At 35.7% G+C, this 15,143-nt stretch overlaps 1 protein-coding gene across 1 annotated transcript in view; it reads left to right on the forward strand.

The window, feature by feature from the left end:
* MCHR2 (melanin concentrating hormone receptor 2) overlaps nucleotides 1-15,143 on the forward strand; it is a 51,034-nt gene that overhangs the window by 11,641 nt on the left and 24,250 nt on the right. Inside the window, exon 2 of the mRNA XM_017515931.2 lies at nucleotides 9,269-9,476. Within this exon, the coding sequence (XP_017371420.1) occupies nucleotides 9,295-9,476 (182 nt within the window). The 5' untranslated portion in view covers nucleotides 9,269-9,294. The remainder of the gene's footprint in view (nucleotides 1-9,268; nucleotides 9,477-15,143) is intronic.

Genomic DNA, 15,143 nt, shown 5'->3' on the forward strand with positions numbered 1-15,143 from the left:
TATAATTATTACTTTCACCAATGGGGAACCTGAGACTAAGAGAGATTACTAGACAGTATGATGTGTGCTGAATGAATGAATGACATAAAATAGAGTATGCCTGGAGATCATTGAAATAAAGACTTCCCAAATAGAATGTAAGGAGATGGGTGAATCAGATGAAAAATGGGATCCTCCAGTTAGTTGGGACATAACTTGGAGAGCAAGTGCATAAAACTTGATCCATAGGTGTGTATGGAGGGGGTGGTTGTTGACAGGTTAATGTGATTGCTCTATTTTGTACATTGTAGCTATTGAAATACCCTCAGTGGTTCTCCTAATTATTAGCAGTAGGGTTTTTCACCCTGATATTTAACTTGAAAATAGGAACAAAACAAGCAGCCAAAAGCTGTCTTACCAGTTCACTTAATCTCATCATCATGACTGTTTACTGAAATAAGTTGAAGATAATTATTTTAGGGTTTATGTCAAAAAATAAAGCTATGAAATTATCACTTCAGTGCAAGTAAGCTCATCATCTGTTAGTGCTTTTGATTTCATCTCTGCATCATCTTCCTCTTTGCTATATATGTTTTATTATCACTTTTCGGACTTCATAACACTGTCTTTTTGCTTTAAAAAGCCTAATGTTCTTTAAATGCATTTCTCCTGTTGCTTGTCCTAGTCATCATGAATAAATTGCGTATGTATGAAGATGTCAGTGTGTAAAGATGAATGATGTGAATCAGAATACATTAAACTGACACTGCCAGTCTTCTTTCAACACCAACTTCACAAGCATAAATTTCTGTGTTTGTTTTTTTTTTTTAAGAAAAACAATCTTGCTACAAAAAGACATTCTTAACTGTTTAAGACATGTTTCCTGGGGTCATATTTCAAATAAGTGTCAAAACTTGCAATTGAAGGAATGAGAAAAAGGTTTATACTTAGAAAAGTATCAAGAAAAAAAGTACTTTTTTGTCTAATATACAGGGTGGATGGGTTCAACGTAAAGGTACCACATAAGCACAGATGGAGAGACAGTGCAAGGGGGTTTTTGCAAAGGAGTTTTTATGCAGCTAATCTTATTTAGCATTGGTTTTCATTATAAAATTAGGGGGAGTTTCCCTGGATGAAAATGGCTCCTCCATATAATGAAATCACACTGAAGAATTGAGAGATTCTTTATACAAAAGATTCTTTAAAACAACCTTCTGATTAAATATTAATAATTAAAATTATGAACATAATTTAAATACTAATGCTTAACCTTTTTCGACAGCTAATATTAGCCATCAGTGAATTAATATTTTGTTTCTGTATATTTAGCTAATGAAACAGTCTATTAAAAACCCAAAGATAAGAATATATTACTTGCTGAGCCTTGTGAAGTACCAAATATTGTTGGGTATTCACTTTTAAAGTTTGGAAGCCATATACCTGGAGCCATATACCTTATACAGAGTTCACAAAACAAGATGAAAGACAAGCAGGTTATTTTTATTAACATAGATTTATAATTTGATTTGATGAGTTTCCCAATTTGAAATTGTATTAAGTTAATTGGTAAAGCAAAGAATTTCTTACAAATATGACAAGGATTCACAAAATTCTATTTATGTCTAATTTTCACTGATACACCAATTTGCCTTTGCTTCATATTCGAACATTTACAGGAGATCCTAAACATGAGGTTTTAATTGATACCGAAGAAAAACAGTGACAGCTAAGGTAAAAGAGCTCTTACTTTTTCAGGTATTACGGATATAAAGGTTATAGTTTACTTTCAAAGTTCATTCCATACACAGTATTATTTAACACATTTCTTTCTTTTCTACTCTTTGAAGCTTCCATCTTCCTCAAAGGACTTGAGAGGTAGGAAATAAATAAAGCAAGATGTATAGGGAGGTGGAAGGGTGAGGCTACAAAGCTTTAGGCTGAGATTTCATTAGCCTACGAGTTGTCAATAACAAGTAAGTCTTCTGACTGCAATTCTTCTTGGTAAAGCATTAAAATAAATTAATATGTAGCCAAATAGATTATACTCTCAAATCTTATGACATGAAGCCATTAGTCTTAAAAACACGTGTAGGGAGCCATATTCCTGTAGATTGTATTTGGAGAAGAGATATTGAAATTCATAAATGATTTGTGAGATCATAAAAATTGCTATACATAATTCTTTGGAAAAAGTTTGCCTATGGCTTAAACTTAAATCATCATTTTAAAATATGCGTATGCCTCCCGAACCTATTCGTTTGCATATATGATCCATATTTTCTTTTTTAAACTTACAGAAGTGGTTAAAAACAAGTCTCATAAAAGTTAACTCACTAAACCAGGAAGAAGTCGAATCCCTGAATAGATCAATAACAAGGTCTGAAATTGAGGCAGCAATTAATAGCCTACCAACCAAAAAAAGTCCAGGCCCAGATGGGTTCACAGCCAAGTTCTACCAAACACACAAAGAGGACATGTTACCATTTCTTCTGAAACTATTCCAAACAATAGAAAAAGAGGGAATCCTCCCTAACTCATTTTATGAGACCAACACCATCCTGATACCAAAACCTGGCAGAGATACAACTAAAAAAGAAAATTTCAGGCCAATATCCATGATGAACATCACTGCGAAATTCCTCAGTAAAATACTGGCAAACCGAATCCAACAGCACATCAAAAAGCTTATCCAACACAATTAAGTTGGCTTCATCCCTGGTATGCAAAGCTTGTGCAACATATGCAAATCTATGAACATAATCCATCACGTAAATAGAACCAAAGACAAAAACCACGATTATCTCAATAGATGCAGAGAAGGCCTTTGACAAAATTCAACAGCCCTTAATGCCAAAAGTCTCAATAAATTAGGTATTGATGTAATGTATCTCAAAATAATGAGAGCTATTTATGACAAACCCACAGCCAGTATCATACTGAATGGGCAAAAACTGGAAGCATTCCATTGAAAACTGGCACAAGACAAGGATGCCCTCTCTCACCACTTCTATACAACGTAGTATTGGAAGTTCTGGCCAGGGCAATCAGGCAAGAAAAAGAAATAAAAAGTATTCAAATAGGAAAAGAGGAAGTCAAACAGTCTCTATTTGTGGACACATGATTGTATATTTAGAAGGCCCTATCATATCAGAGCAAAATCTCCTTAAGCTGATAAGCAACTTAAGCAAAGTCTCAGGACACAAAATCAATGTGCAAAAATCACAAGCATTCCTATACACCTATCACAGACAGAGAGCCAAATCATGAGTGAACTCCATTTACAATTGCTACAAAGAGAACTAAATTACTAGGAATACAACTAATAAGGGATGTGAAGGACCTCTTCAAGGAGAACTACAAACCAGATGGAAAAACCTTCAATGCTCATGGATAAGAAGAATCAATATCGTGAAAATGGCCATACTGCCCAAAGTAATCTAAAGATTTAATGCTGTCCCCATCTAGCTACCATTGACTTTCTTCACAGAATTGGAAAAAACCATCTTAAATTTCATGTGTAACCAAAAAAAGGGTCCCCATAGCCAAGACAATCCTAAGCAAAAAAAAAGCTAGAGGCATCATGCTACCTGACTTCGAACTATACTACAAGGCTACAGTAATCAAAACAGCATGGTACTGTTACCAAAACAGGGATGTAGACCGATGGAACAGAGCAAAGGCCTCAGAAGTAATGCCACACATCTACAACCATCGGATCTTTGACAAACCTGACAAAAACAAGCAATGGGGAAAGAATTCCCTATTTAATAAATGGTGTTGGAAAAACTGGCTAGCCATATGCAGAAAGCTAAAACCGGATCCCTTCCTTAAACCTTATACAAAAATTAACTCAAGATGGGTTAAAGATTTAAACATAACACCTAACATCATAAAAACCCTAGAAGATAACCTAGGCAATACCATTCAGGACATAGGCAAGGGCAAGGACTTCATGATTAAAACACCAACGACAATGGCAACAAAGGCCAAAACAGACAAATGGGATATAATTAAACTAAGGAGCTCTGCACAGCAAAAGAAACTATCATTAGAGTGAGCAGGCAAGCAACAGAAAGGGGAAAAATTTTTGCAGTCTACTCATCTGACAAAGGGCTAACATCCAGAATCTAAGAAGAACTTAAACAAATGTACAAGAAAAAAACCAGACAACCCCAACGAAAAGTGAGCCAAGGAATACGAACAGACACTTCTCAAAAGAAGATATTTATACAGTCAAGAAACATGAAAAAAAGCTCATCGTCACTGGTCATTAGAGAAATGCAAATCAAAGCCACATTGAGATACCATCTCACTCCGGTTAGAATGGTGATCATTAAAAAATCTGGAGACGACAGATGCTGGAGAGGATGTGGAGGAATAGGAACACTTTTACACTGTTGGTGGGAGTGTAAATTAGTTCAACCATTGTGGAAGACAGTGTGGTGCTTCCTCAAGGATCTAGAACTAGAAATACCATTTGGTCCAGCAATCCTATTACTGGGTATATACCCAAAGGATTATAAATCATTCTATTATAAAGACACATGCACACATATGTTTATTGCAGCACTGTTCTCAATAGCAAAGACTTGGAACCAACCCAAATGCCCATCAGTGTTAGACTGGATAAAGCAAATGTGGCACATATACACCATGGAATACTATGCAGCCATAAAAAGGATGAGTTCATGACCTTTGCAGGGACATGTATGAAGCTGGAAACCATCATTCTCAGCAAATGACACAAGAACAGAAAACTAAACACCGCATGTTCTCACTCATAAGCGGGTGTTGAACAATGAGAACACATGGACACAGGAAGGGGAACATCACACACTGGGGACTGTTGGGATCTAGGGGTATAGGGGAGGAATAGCAGGCGGGTAGGGAGCTAGAGGAGGGATCACATTAGGAGAAATACCTAATGTAGATGACAGGGTAATGGATGCAGCAAATCACCATGGCACGTGTATGTAACAAACCTGTACATTCCACACATGTACCCCAGAACTTAAAGTATAATTTTTTAAAAGTTAACTTTCTCTGGTTATCTTAAATTTTATAATTACAGAACACTAGATTTTTGTGTATTCTGAATCTCTCTTAAACACTAGTATTTCATTATCTAAACAATAAAATGAAAATTAAAATAATCATTTTGACTTCTAAGAAAAGCCACATTAGTTGTTTTTAAAACAACATGAGGTGACTGAATATGTTTCTCCAAACCAAATTTCTTCACTGAGTTCAGCCAGTCAGTCATATATAGTTGTGTTGCCTGGAAATTGCTCTTTTGCTACATTTTTGTAAACCTTTTGGCATTAAATTTTCATATAACAGAACCACAAAGTTAACATCATATTATGCTTAAACTTTGAAATAATCAAACTGGAAAGTAAAAGAGAGCAGTAGCAGAAAATTAAGTCTAAGATAAACGTTAATAAAGAAGATAACAGATATTTCGATTATTGCCTCAAAACTATATGAGGATCAGATATTAGACTGGTTTTTAACAACACTATTACTGTTATTATGACCTGCAGAGCCATACATAAAACACTAGATTTCAAGGACAAGAAAAGTAGAACATTGTTGGCTCATCATGGTCCCTCTGAATCACTTACCAGTCACAATTTACTTTGTCTTCATATTTTCTGATTCTTTCTTTTGCCTAAGTCTGCTGTTGAAACTTTATAGTGAATTTTTCATTTTAATTGTTGCATTTCTCAGCTCCAAATCTATTTGGTTTTTTAAAATATTTTCTATCCCTTTGCTGAAGGTTTCATTTTGTTCCTGTATTGTTTTAATGAGCTTATTAATCGCCTTTATGGTGGTTAGTTTGAATTATTTGTCAGGTAATTAGTATCTAATTGTTTCTTTAGTATCAGTTTCTGAAAATTTGCTTGGCTCATTTGATTGGACCAATTTTTCTCTGCTTCTTTGTGTTCCTTGTAACTTTGCATTGGTATCTACATATTTTAACAATATAGCTACTTCTCCCAGTCTTTGTAGGCTGGCTCCAGACAGGGAAACATCTTCACCAAGCAGCATAGCTATAGATTCAGGAGACATCTCAAACATTTTCTGTAGATGTGTCTCCTCTGAACGTGTGTGTCTAGGTTCCTAATTAGAGAGATTTACCAATTTCTTTTTTCCTGGAACTCATAATCTCTTTCTCCCTTGGTATCCATCTCTTGTACCACAGGTTCTCCAAAATAGCAGCATGCCACCTCTTTTTTGTTCCCAGTGGCCTTCCAGGCAACCAGAGTACATGAGGTCTCCTCAGTGCCCCAATTTGGGCTATATAGAAACCAGTCCCTCTAGAAATCCCCAAAAGCCAGAACATCACATATGTGTTCCACTTTTCTCTCCTCCTAAGGAAGGGACTGCCAAGCACCATTGACCACTGTTGGCTATACCACAGTTCCTCTGGAGCAGCAGCACACTGCCCAGCTCTTTTGTTCTCTAAGGAGCCCCCAGGTATCCAGAATATGCCATTTCCTTCCAATACACTGAGATACATGAGACAAAAGCCTGTCCCCAAAGAAGCCCCTTGAAAGTCAGAACAATGGACACATGCTCCAGTTTTCTCTTTCCCCAGGGAGAAGCCAGGAGCTAGAAGTGTCCCCCTGATCACATGGTACTGTGCCACAGAGAGAGACTATGGCAGGACAGTGCCACAGATTCTTCCACTGGCTTTGATGTAGCTGTTTACCCATTTGCCCTGGATGCAAAAGTTTCTTAACTGGTTTCTGGATTTCTCACAAAGGGAATTGGTCCATGCATGGCTATTCAGTGCTGCCATGGAAAAAAGAGGGTCTGAGATTTCCTATTTTATCATCTTAATGGTGTCTTTTAATGAACAGATTTTTTTCATTGTAATCAAATTTTTCAGGTTTTTATTAAACAGCTGTTTTCTTTGTCTTGCTTATAAAATGTTTTACTCCAAGGACATAAAGATATTCTTCTATATGCACTTCTACAATCCATTTGCGTTTGCTTTTAAGCCACATGCAGTTGATTTTTATGTATGTATAGATTTTAAATCTGTATGCATATTAATGTATGTAACCATATATTAATTCATGTATATGTATATGTATAATATATATTTATATAGGTGAGATTGTTTTATTTTTTCCATTTAGATAGGCAGTTGTCCCAGAACCATTTATGGAAGAGTCTGTTCTTTCCTCACTTCATCAAGTGGCATCTTTTCATATGTCAAGTGTAATATACATGTGTGGGTCTGTTTGAGGGCTCTCTTTAATGTTCCCTTGATTTATTTGTCTATCCCCATTCAAATATCACACAGTGTAGATTACTATATCTTTCTAATTTGTCTTAGTATCAAATAAATTAAGTCCTTTATCTGGTTCTCTTTTTTTCAAGAGTTTATTTGCTATTTGTGTTTATTAGCCTTTTGTGTTTAAACTAAATTTCAGAATTAGCTTGTTATCATCTTTCAAAGACAATAAAACTTGGAATTTCATTGGAATTGCATTGAACCTATAAGTCAATCTGGGGAAAATTGACATATATAGAATAATGAGTCTTCAAACTCATTAACTTGGTATTTTTCTCCATTTACAAGTTTTCTTTAACATCAGTAAAATATTATAATTTTTCTAGTAGAGTTATTACATATTTTTGTTGGGTTTAGCATTAGGTATATATATATATTTTTAATCGTTAAAAATGTTAAATCTCTTAAAGTTTCTTTTTCTAATGGTTTGTAGCAAATATATGGAAATATAATTAATTTTTTGCTTGTTTTTATATCCAGAAAACTGACTAAATTCTCTTATAGCTACATAATAATAATAACCCTGAGACTTTCTTTCTATCCAAGTCTCATACATCCTATCTTTTTTTTCTTCCCCCACTGTACTAGAGAAGCCCAATATCGAAGACAAGTGCTGATAGTTTCAAAACTTTCATATTTTGAAAGTGCAATGGTTCAGCATTCCACGATTAAAGTTTTCTTCAGGGGAGATGCAGTTATCAAAGTAACATGACAGACATGAAAAAGAACCAAATGAAAATGAAGAACATTTTTTAAAAATCACATCACTCTCTCAATTGATGGAAAAAGCATCTTTAATATTAAATTAAAAATCCACTGATGACAAAAAAAAATGCTTGATGAACTAGGAACAGAAGGGAACTTCCTTCATCTGATTAGATACAATATACTTAATCATGAAGCTTTTGAGGCTTCAGCTCAGAAGAAGGGATATCCTGTAAAATTCCCCAGCCTCAGTAAGCCCTGGACCCTGATTTTTCTCTGGACTTCTTCCTGACATGGAACCAGACTTCAAATGTTATGTCATCAATAAGTGCCTTCTGGATCAAGATAGCATTGGTGCTACAGTATTCCGCTCACTTCCGAAGATCTCATTCAAAACCCAGCCAGGGAAGGCCCACTGATTTTCGACATCTTGAATATTTTTTAGTTGCTGTACATATACAGACACACATAAATATAAATACAAACACACACACAACACACATTTTGTACAACATATTTTATTTTCAGTGGGAAGATTAATCTGAGTAATCTAATTTATCATTGCTAAAAACCAGACTTAGACGACATTTTAAAAATGTCTTTTATCAAAACAGTTGATTGAGCAGATAATTTTCCAGTTCTATTTGGCTTTATTTACTTTTTTATTTTTTGGCAGTGAGTATTCCTCCTCGAATACTTCTTTGCACATTGTGCCTCTGCTAGCTACAGCGCTTTTCCCACACCTACATTTTGCTGAGCTAACTCTTCCTCATACTTCAAGATAGTCCAATAATCACATCAGGAAGGCTTACCCATTTCATTTCTAAACCATCCAAGTTCAGTAGACCCCATGCACTTTATAGCAGACGGAGAGGATATATTTAACAACCTAAGTGTTACAGGAGTGCTAGTCAGTATGAACAGATCTACAAAACAATAAGAATAGATGTGATCTATAAACAACCAGGACCAGTATAAACTAAGTAAATGTCAGCTATGTGCAAAACATGTAGTACAGTAAGATGTGGTAAGATACAAAGACTATCATGGGGCTTCTTATGCTGTTCTGTAACTTGCTGTTTATTTATCTTTTACGGTAATCTGTGAGATTGTTATGAACAAGGACCAATCATACTCACTCTGGAATCCTGAGTTCCATGGAATCTTGGTTAAAAAAAAAAAAAAAAAAGAGGTCCCAGTAAATATTATTTGAATTAGGTAAAGGAAATTCTACTGAGGGAATGTTCACTAAATAAATCACTTCCTATTACTTCACAGCTTTAATTCCTGGAAGTCCATGAACAATGAATCCATTTCACTCATCTTATTGGAACACCTCTACTGAACTTTTAAACAAATCCTGGAATAAAGAGTTTGCTTATCAAACTGCCAGTGTTGTAGATACAGTCATCCTCCCTTCCATGATTGGGATTATCTGTTCAACAGGGCTGGTTGGCAACATCCTCATTGTATTCACTATAATAAGGTAAGGGCTCCTTTTTATTTCCTTCCATACTTTAGAAAACTACATTCAAATCTCCCAAAATAAATCCTTTCCCCTGTAGTATTTTGCTTAATGAAATGCAATTTTGGAAATATTTGCTTAAGATAATTAAGATAAATAAAGAAGATTCTACAAGTACTTTCATCATGTGTTAGGTAACATCTCAGTTTCAGATCTCAACATGCTAAGACCTAGGCCAGTGCTTACTGCTGGGTCAGTGAGATTTTAGAGCAATGATTCTCAGTCTTAGCTGCATATTAGAATTGCCTGGGGAGCTTTAAAAACTCCTGATATGCAGTTTCACCCCAGATCCATTAACTCAGAATCTCTAAGACTAGGGACTGGGTAGGATTTGAAATTGCAATGCAGCGATTTATTTACCAGCAGTAAGAATTATCCTAAAAAGCTGATCTGTTTAGGCAGGTGAAAGAGATTCTTTTACTCACTGGGGCAAAAGAGAGACTTTATCCGATCGCCAGAGGATGCAGGGAGTCATGGGCTGTTCCCTTTCATGTAGACCAGCCTATATAACTCAAACTGAGAGACATCTGCCCCCGAGTACTTACTGCCTGGGTACCACATCTCCCACCTAATTCAGGTAATTTCCTCATCTCAAGCAGAGCATAAGATTTCACCTGGAGAATAAGAACTGATTATTTGTTTTCTAGGGACTTGACCAAATGGTCTCAGAATTAATGCATATACACCCTATAACTAGTTGATATATATTTGCTATCCTGATTATTTTCACATGTAAGTTTTGCTGGTTTTAATAAATATAGGATGTTAACTTTTTGATCCTGGTTTCTGATTATACTTAAAATTGCCATATTTAAAATGTTTGTCCATATTTATATGTTACAAAAGATATTTTAGACTGCAAGTTTAATATCCCTTATCCAAAATGCTTGGGACCAGAAGTGGTTCAAATTTCAGTTTTTTTTTTTTATTTTGTACTATTTGTATATGCATAATGGGATATCCTTGAGATGGGACCAAGTCTAAACATAAAATTTGTTATGTCTCATTTACAGCTTATAAACATAGCCCGTAAGTAGTTTTATGTAATATTTTAAATAATTTTATGCATGAGACAAAGTTTCTGTGCCTCGAACCATCAGAAAGCAAAGGCATCACTCTCTCAGCCACCCATGTGGACATCGGTGGTGGTTTGGCATCACTGTCATTTCTGACTCCATATTTACATCCAACTGATAAACAATCACTTTCTTACACTTATTCATACAAAAGTACTTGGCAGTAAGAACTATGACCATTAATACCACTAATACAGTGAAAAAATAATGTGTTCAGAGTAACTAGGCAGCCCAATAACATCGCCAGAATACCTGCATTGGCTGTGAAATAACAGCAGCTCTGGGGGCTCGGAGGGCCATTTTTCCCTTGGAGACGCTGTCTATTGTGCAGCAGCATTTTGACTGCAACCCATCGGATGAGGTCAGATGTGGAATGTGCCACTTGTAGGGTCATGCTATTCCTCAGGAAGTTTCATATTTTGGAGGATTTCAGGTTTAGATTTTCAAGTTAGGGATGCCCAAGCTGTGCTACCTAATAGGTGTTTTCAGCATCATATTAATACATGCAACAAAGTTTTGTGGTGCATATTACACTTAAAAAGCACAGTTGTAAATTCATTTAGTCTCCAAACATCAGTACTATTATTACAGCTATTTTGGACAAGAGGCTCAGATGAGTAAATAACTGGTCCAGCATCATAGAGCTAGTGAGTAGCAATCCTGGCAATTGAACTCAAATCTTATTCCAAATTCTAGGCTATTTTCTCCAAAACTAATGAAAACAAAGAGGTCATCAAAATTAGAGAGACAATTGTTGGATTTGCCATAAAGATAAAAGAATACTCACAGGCTTAATTGAGAGCAAGAAGAGTCCTCAGGATGGTCATGCAGATGGCGCTCATCACCCCTGAGAAGACTCAGAACTCGTCACTTCCCCAGGCGGCATCTCATCAGCCAGCCCTCTCTCAAACTTTCATGTTCACCATCTCTGCAATTAGAAATAGAGAACAATGGTATTTTTTACACCAGCCATAGCTGAAGATTTATTTAGTACATTGGGATTCTACTCTTAATAAATTCAGGCATTCCTTATTGTGTCCTATAAAGACATTTATGAATATCAAGCATTTTAAACACTTTTTGAGTGCTGGATGGAATTCAACTCAATATATATTACTAAATACCTATTGCCTGCCCCGCATTGCCCTAGGGTTTATGAAAATACCAAAAAAACTGACAGCATCTATCCAACAAGTTGATATTCTAGTGGAGGAGATCTAAACTCATAGAATAATTTGAAAAATAATACAAGAAAGACATTAAAAACAATCATTTGAGGGAAAAAAACATCGCTCAGATATGTTCCAAAAAAGAAAATGGAAGTAATCAAATATTCTAAGGGAGCCTCAAAGAGGCAATAGTGCCGAGTAGAGAGTGAATAGCCAGAGACTTGAGAATGTTTCTAGCTCACCCCCATTGGCCTGTCGGACCTGCGTAGTTCTCCTTCCATCTCTCCCTCATGCCTCTCAGTATTTCTGCCCCGCTCTTCTACAGATACATATAAGGTGTCCTGCACCCAAAGGCCTTGGTACCGTCATTGAAAAACCAAGTCCTTATTAGTTGCTAGCCCTTCTGAAATGTTTGCATCTTTACAGGCAATATTTATATGCAAAAACTCTTCAGTGTGGGATTCCAGGTCTTGTGACCTGCTGTTGAAGAGATATTTGGAGCTAGAGAAATTTCTTGGACTCCTCAATTTACACCAGTAGATAACAGCTTAATCCCATCTACTTATACAGAGAAAAAGTTGAAAAAAAGGAAGACATGTGCAATGTGAACTCTCTAAAAGTTAATTCTGAGCTATAATTTATGAAAACATATTTTCAACATAAAGTCAATAATAGTCAAAAAGTGGGGGAAAAAACACCTGAACCATTATACTGACCAAGTTGTTTGCATTATTGTGAACAATATATCATGTCTTCATATTATCATTTTATACATAATGTGAGAATATACATTAGATAAAGGAATGCTAATGGAGCTTTTAAAGTAAACATTTTAATTTCAAAAAGTACTGGGAACAAATTTTAATTAAAACAAGTTTTAATTTTTTTGCTAAGACTTTAATACTTTTCTTTGCAAATTGCTCTCTAAAAATTTATTAATCTTCAAAAGTCATTTGAAAGCAACTTACCTTTATTTCTTTATTTATTTGGCTAGGAATTTATCAACTTTTTTGCAAATTGCTCTCTAAACATTTTAAGGCAATTTATATTAATGTTTTCATCATGCTTTGCCATGATCTTTTATTTGTTACTTTCTGAACAGACAGGTGAATTAAATAAAATATTAAGACTATAATAAAAATAAGGAGAAATAAATAACATTTAAACAATATTTAATGACTTCCCCTTTTATGGTAATAATTGTATCAAAACCAGTGTTCATCGATAGAACTAAAAGTTAGTAAAATCATTAATGATGCTGGAAAGCAAGCAATGAACTAATTTCTGACTTTGCCAAATGAAGACTAGAAGCATATATAAAATAAATATGTTTAAGGAAGATGGAGCTTCAAGAATAAGATGTTCTATGTACCTTTTTTAAAAAGCAAGAAGCGATTTGTGCATTAGGAGGATGACTGTAAAATAATGAGGCCAGATCATCGTAGTCTGTTGTACATTAAATTTATAGCAGGTCAAAGGAAGCCAGTTTAGAAAATGTATGCAGAAAATTGAGCCAATTATAATATTTTGTTCTTGCACTCCCAGGAGACAGATTAAGGAACTCAACCCCATTACTCAACTATTCTCCACAAGCACAGCAGGCCCTGGGAATCACCTGTACTTCAATAAAGGGACTGACTTTTTTTTGTCAGACCCGCACATCCACCTTCTGAACTCATCTTTCTTCTGTTTACTAACAGACTCCCTTGGGCAGAGTCTCTATAAAAGGTGCCCTATCCTCCAAAAATAAAGAGTTCCCATTTTGTCACTTCCTGCCCTCATCTCCCTGTCAAGTCAACTAATTCACATTAAGTTATGAATTCATTAAACAGAGGTTACAAGATGGACAATGTGTTAACCTAGAGGAGTACTACCTAATGGTGGAATTCCAGTTGCCAACAGGATGGGAAACTTTTTAGAACAGAGGTCTCTTCAGGTCTCTTCCTTTTTACCCCACCCAGATTAAACAATAACTAACAGTTCCTTCTACCCAGCCCTCTACCATTCTAAGTGTCAGCCATACACAGACTCTTTTTGGAATTGACCCCCATCCTTGGCTGCACAGATATGTTTTAGATGCCAGAGTACCATGCAACCACATCTGTTCATATGTGCTGTGATCTAGTTGGCCAATATCTTCAGCTGACGGGGGAATCCAAAGGAGTTAAATGGCTTGCCTAAGGGCACAATGAGTGATGCCATAGAAATGAACATAAAATTCCCAGTTAGGTTCTCTTTCCACTATATTACTCTATGTATCTAGAGCAGAGCTGGCAAATAGGTAACTCTGCTGTAAACTCTCACCCTTAACAGTCATTAATCACACAGGTCTGTCCTGTATAGCATCTGTGTAAGGACTCAGAATTCTTCTCAATACAGTGTTTCAGGAAATGACTATTGATCCATTGGCATTGGCTCACGACAGCAATTTAATTCAACTAAATGCCAAACAGGATGGTAAGGCAACCCAGAGATTAACAAGAGCAGGAAGTCAGTTCTACATCCCTCACCCCAACGCCACTTTCCTCTCCCTGCCCCAAGCTGGAGGGAGAGAGAGAAGGAAATTTTACAGACCTCAGGAGTCTAGGCTGCCTGGTGGGAGCTGGAGCCACAGTGGTATCTTGGATCATGGAGTGAGGGCTACAGGAGAAGCTGGAACCATGAGAAAGATGCAGCCACTGCCCAAGATGCCGACAGCAGAGAGGGGAAAGAAATATTCTGGCTTCTCCTTTCCTCCATATTCTCCAGTTCCCACTGGTGCTTCTGATTGGCCAAACCTAATCAGAAGCCAGTTGGCAAGGGGGCCTGAGTACAGGCTGACAAATGACAAGCATAGCAGCCCACATATGTATTGTTATGTTTTGTTAGTTTTACTTAATCCATATCATATATTGTTATTTCTGATTGTAAAAGGTTTGCATGGTTTTAATAGAAATTTTGAAAAAATGTCAGAAAATACAAACAATAAAATAAAACATCAGTCACCAAATAGGTGATCACTGTCATCACCTGACATATTGTTCCTGCAAAATTTTTAACAAATAAATTTAGAGTCATGCTATATACATAATTTTAAATAAAGAATTATATAAAATTTCTTAAAAAGGAAAGAATACTGATTATGTATATTTAAGAATTTCTTGAGAGGGAGGGACAGAAAAAAAGAATTTCTTAAAAAGAAAGAATACTGATTATGTATATAGCATGACTCTAAATTTATTTACTTTTTTTAGCTTAATAGTATAAGTATTTCCCCATCTGATTAAATATTCTTTCAAACTATGACTTATAACAGCTACATCCTATTGAATGTGGTAGTGTGGAGTACTATAATTTATTTTATCATTCCTCAAATTAATAAGCATTAGATATGACCACATTAA

This window comes from Cebus imitator, unplaced genomic scaffold (assembly GCF_001604975.1).
Source record: "Cebus imitator isolate Cc_AM_T3 unplaced genomic scaffold, Cebus_imitator-1.0 Scaffold566, whole genome shotgun sequence".
Taxonomy (NCBI): Eukaryota; Metazoa; Chordata; class Mammalia; order Primates; family Cebidae; genus Cebus; species Cebus imitator.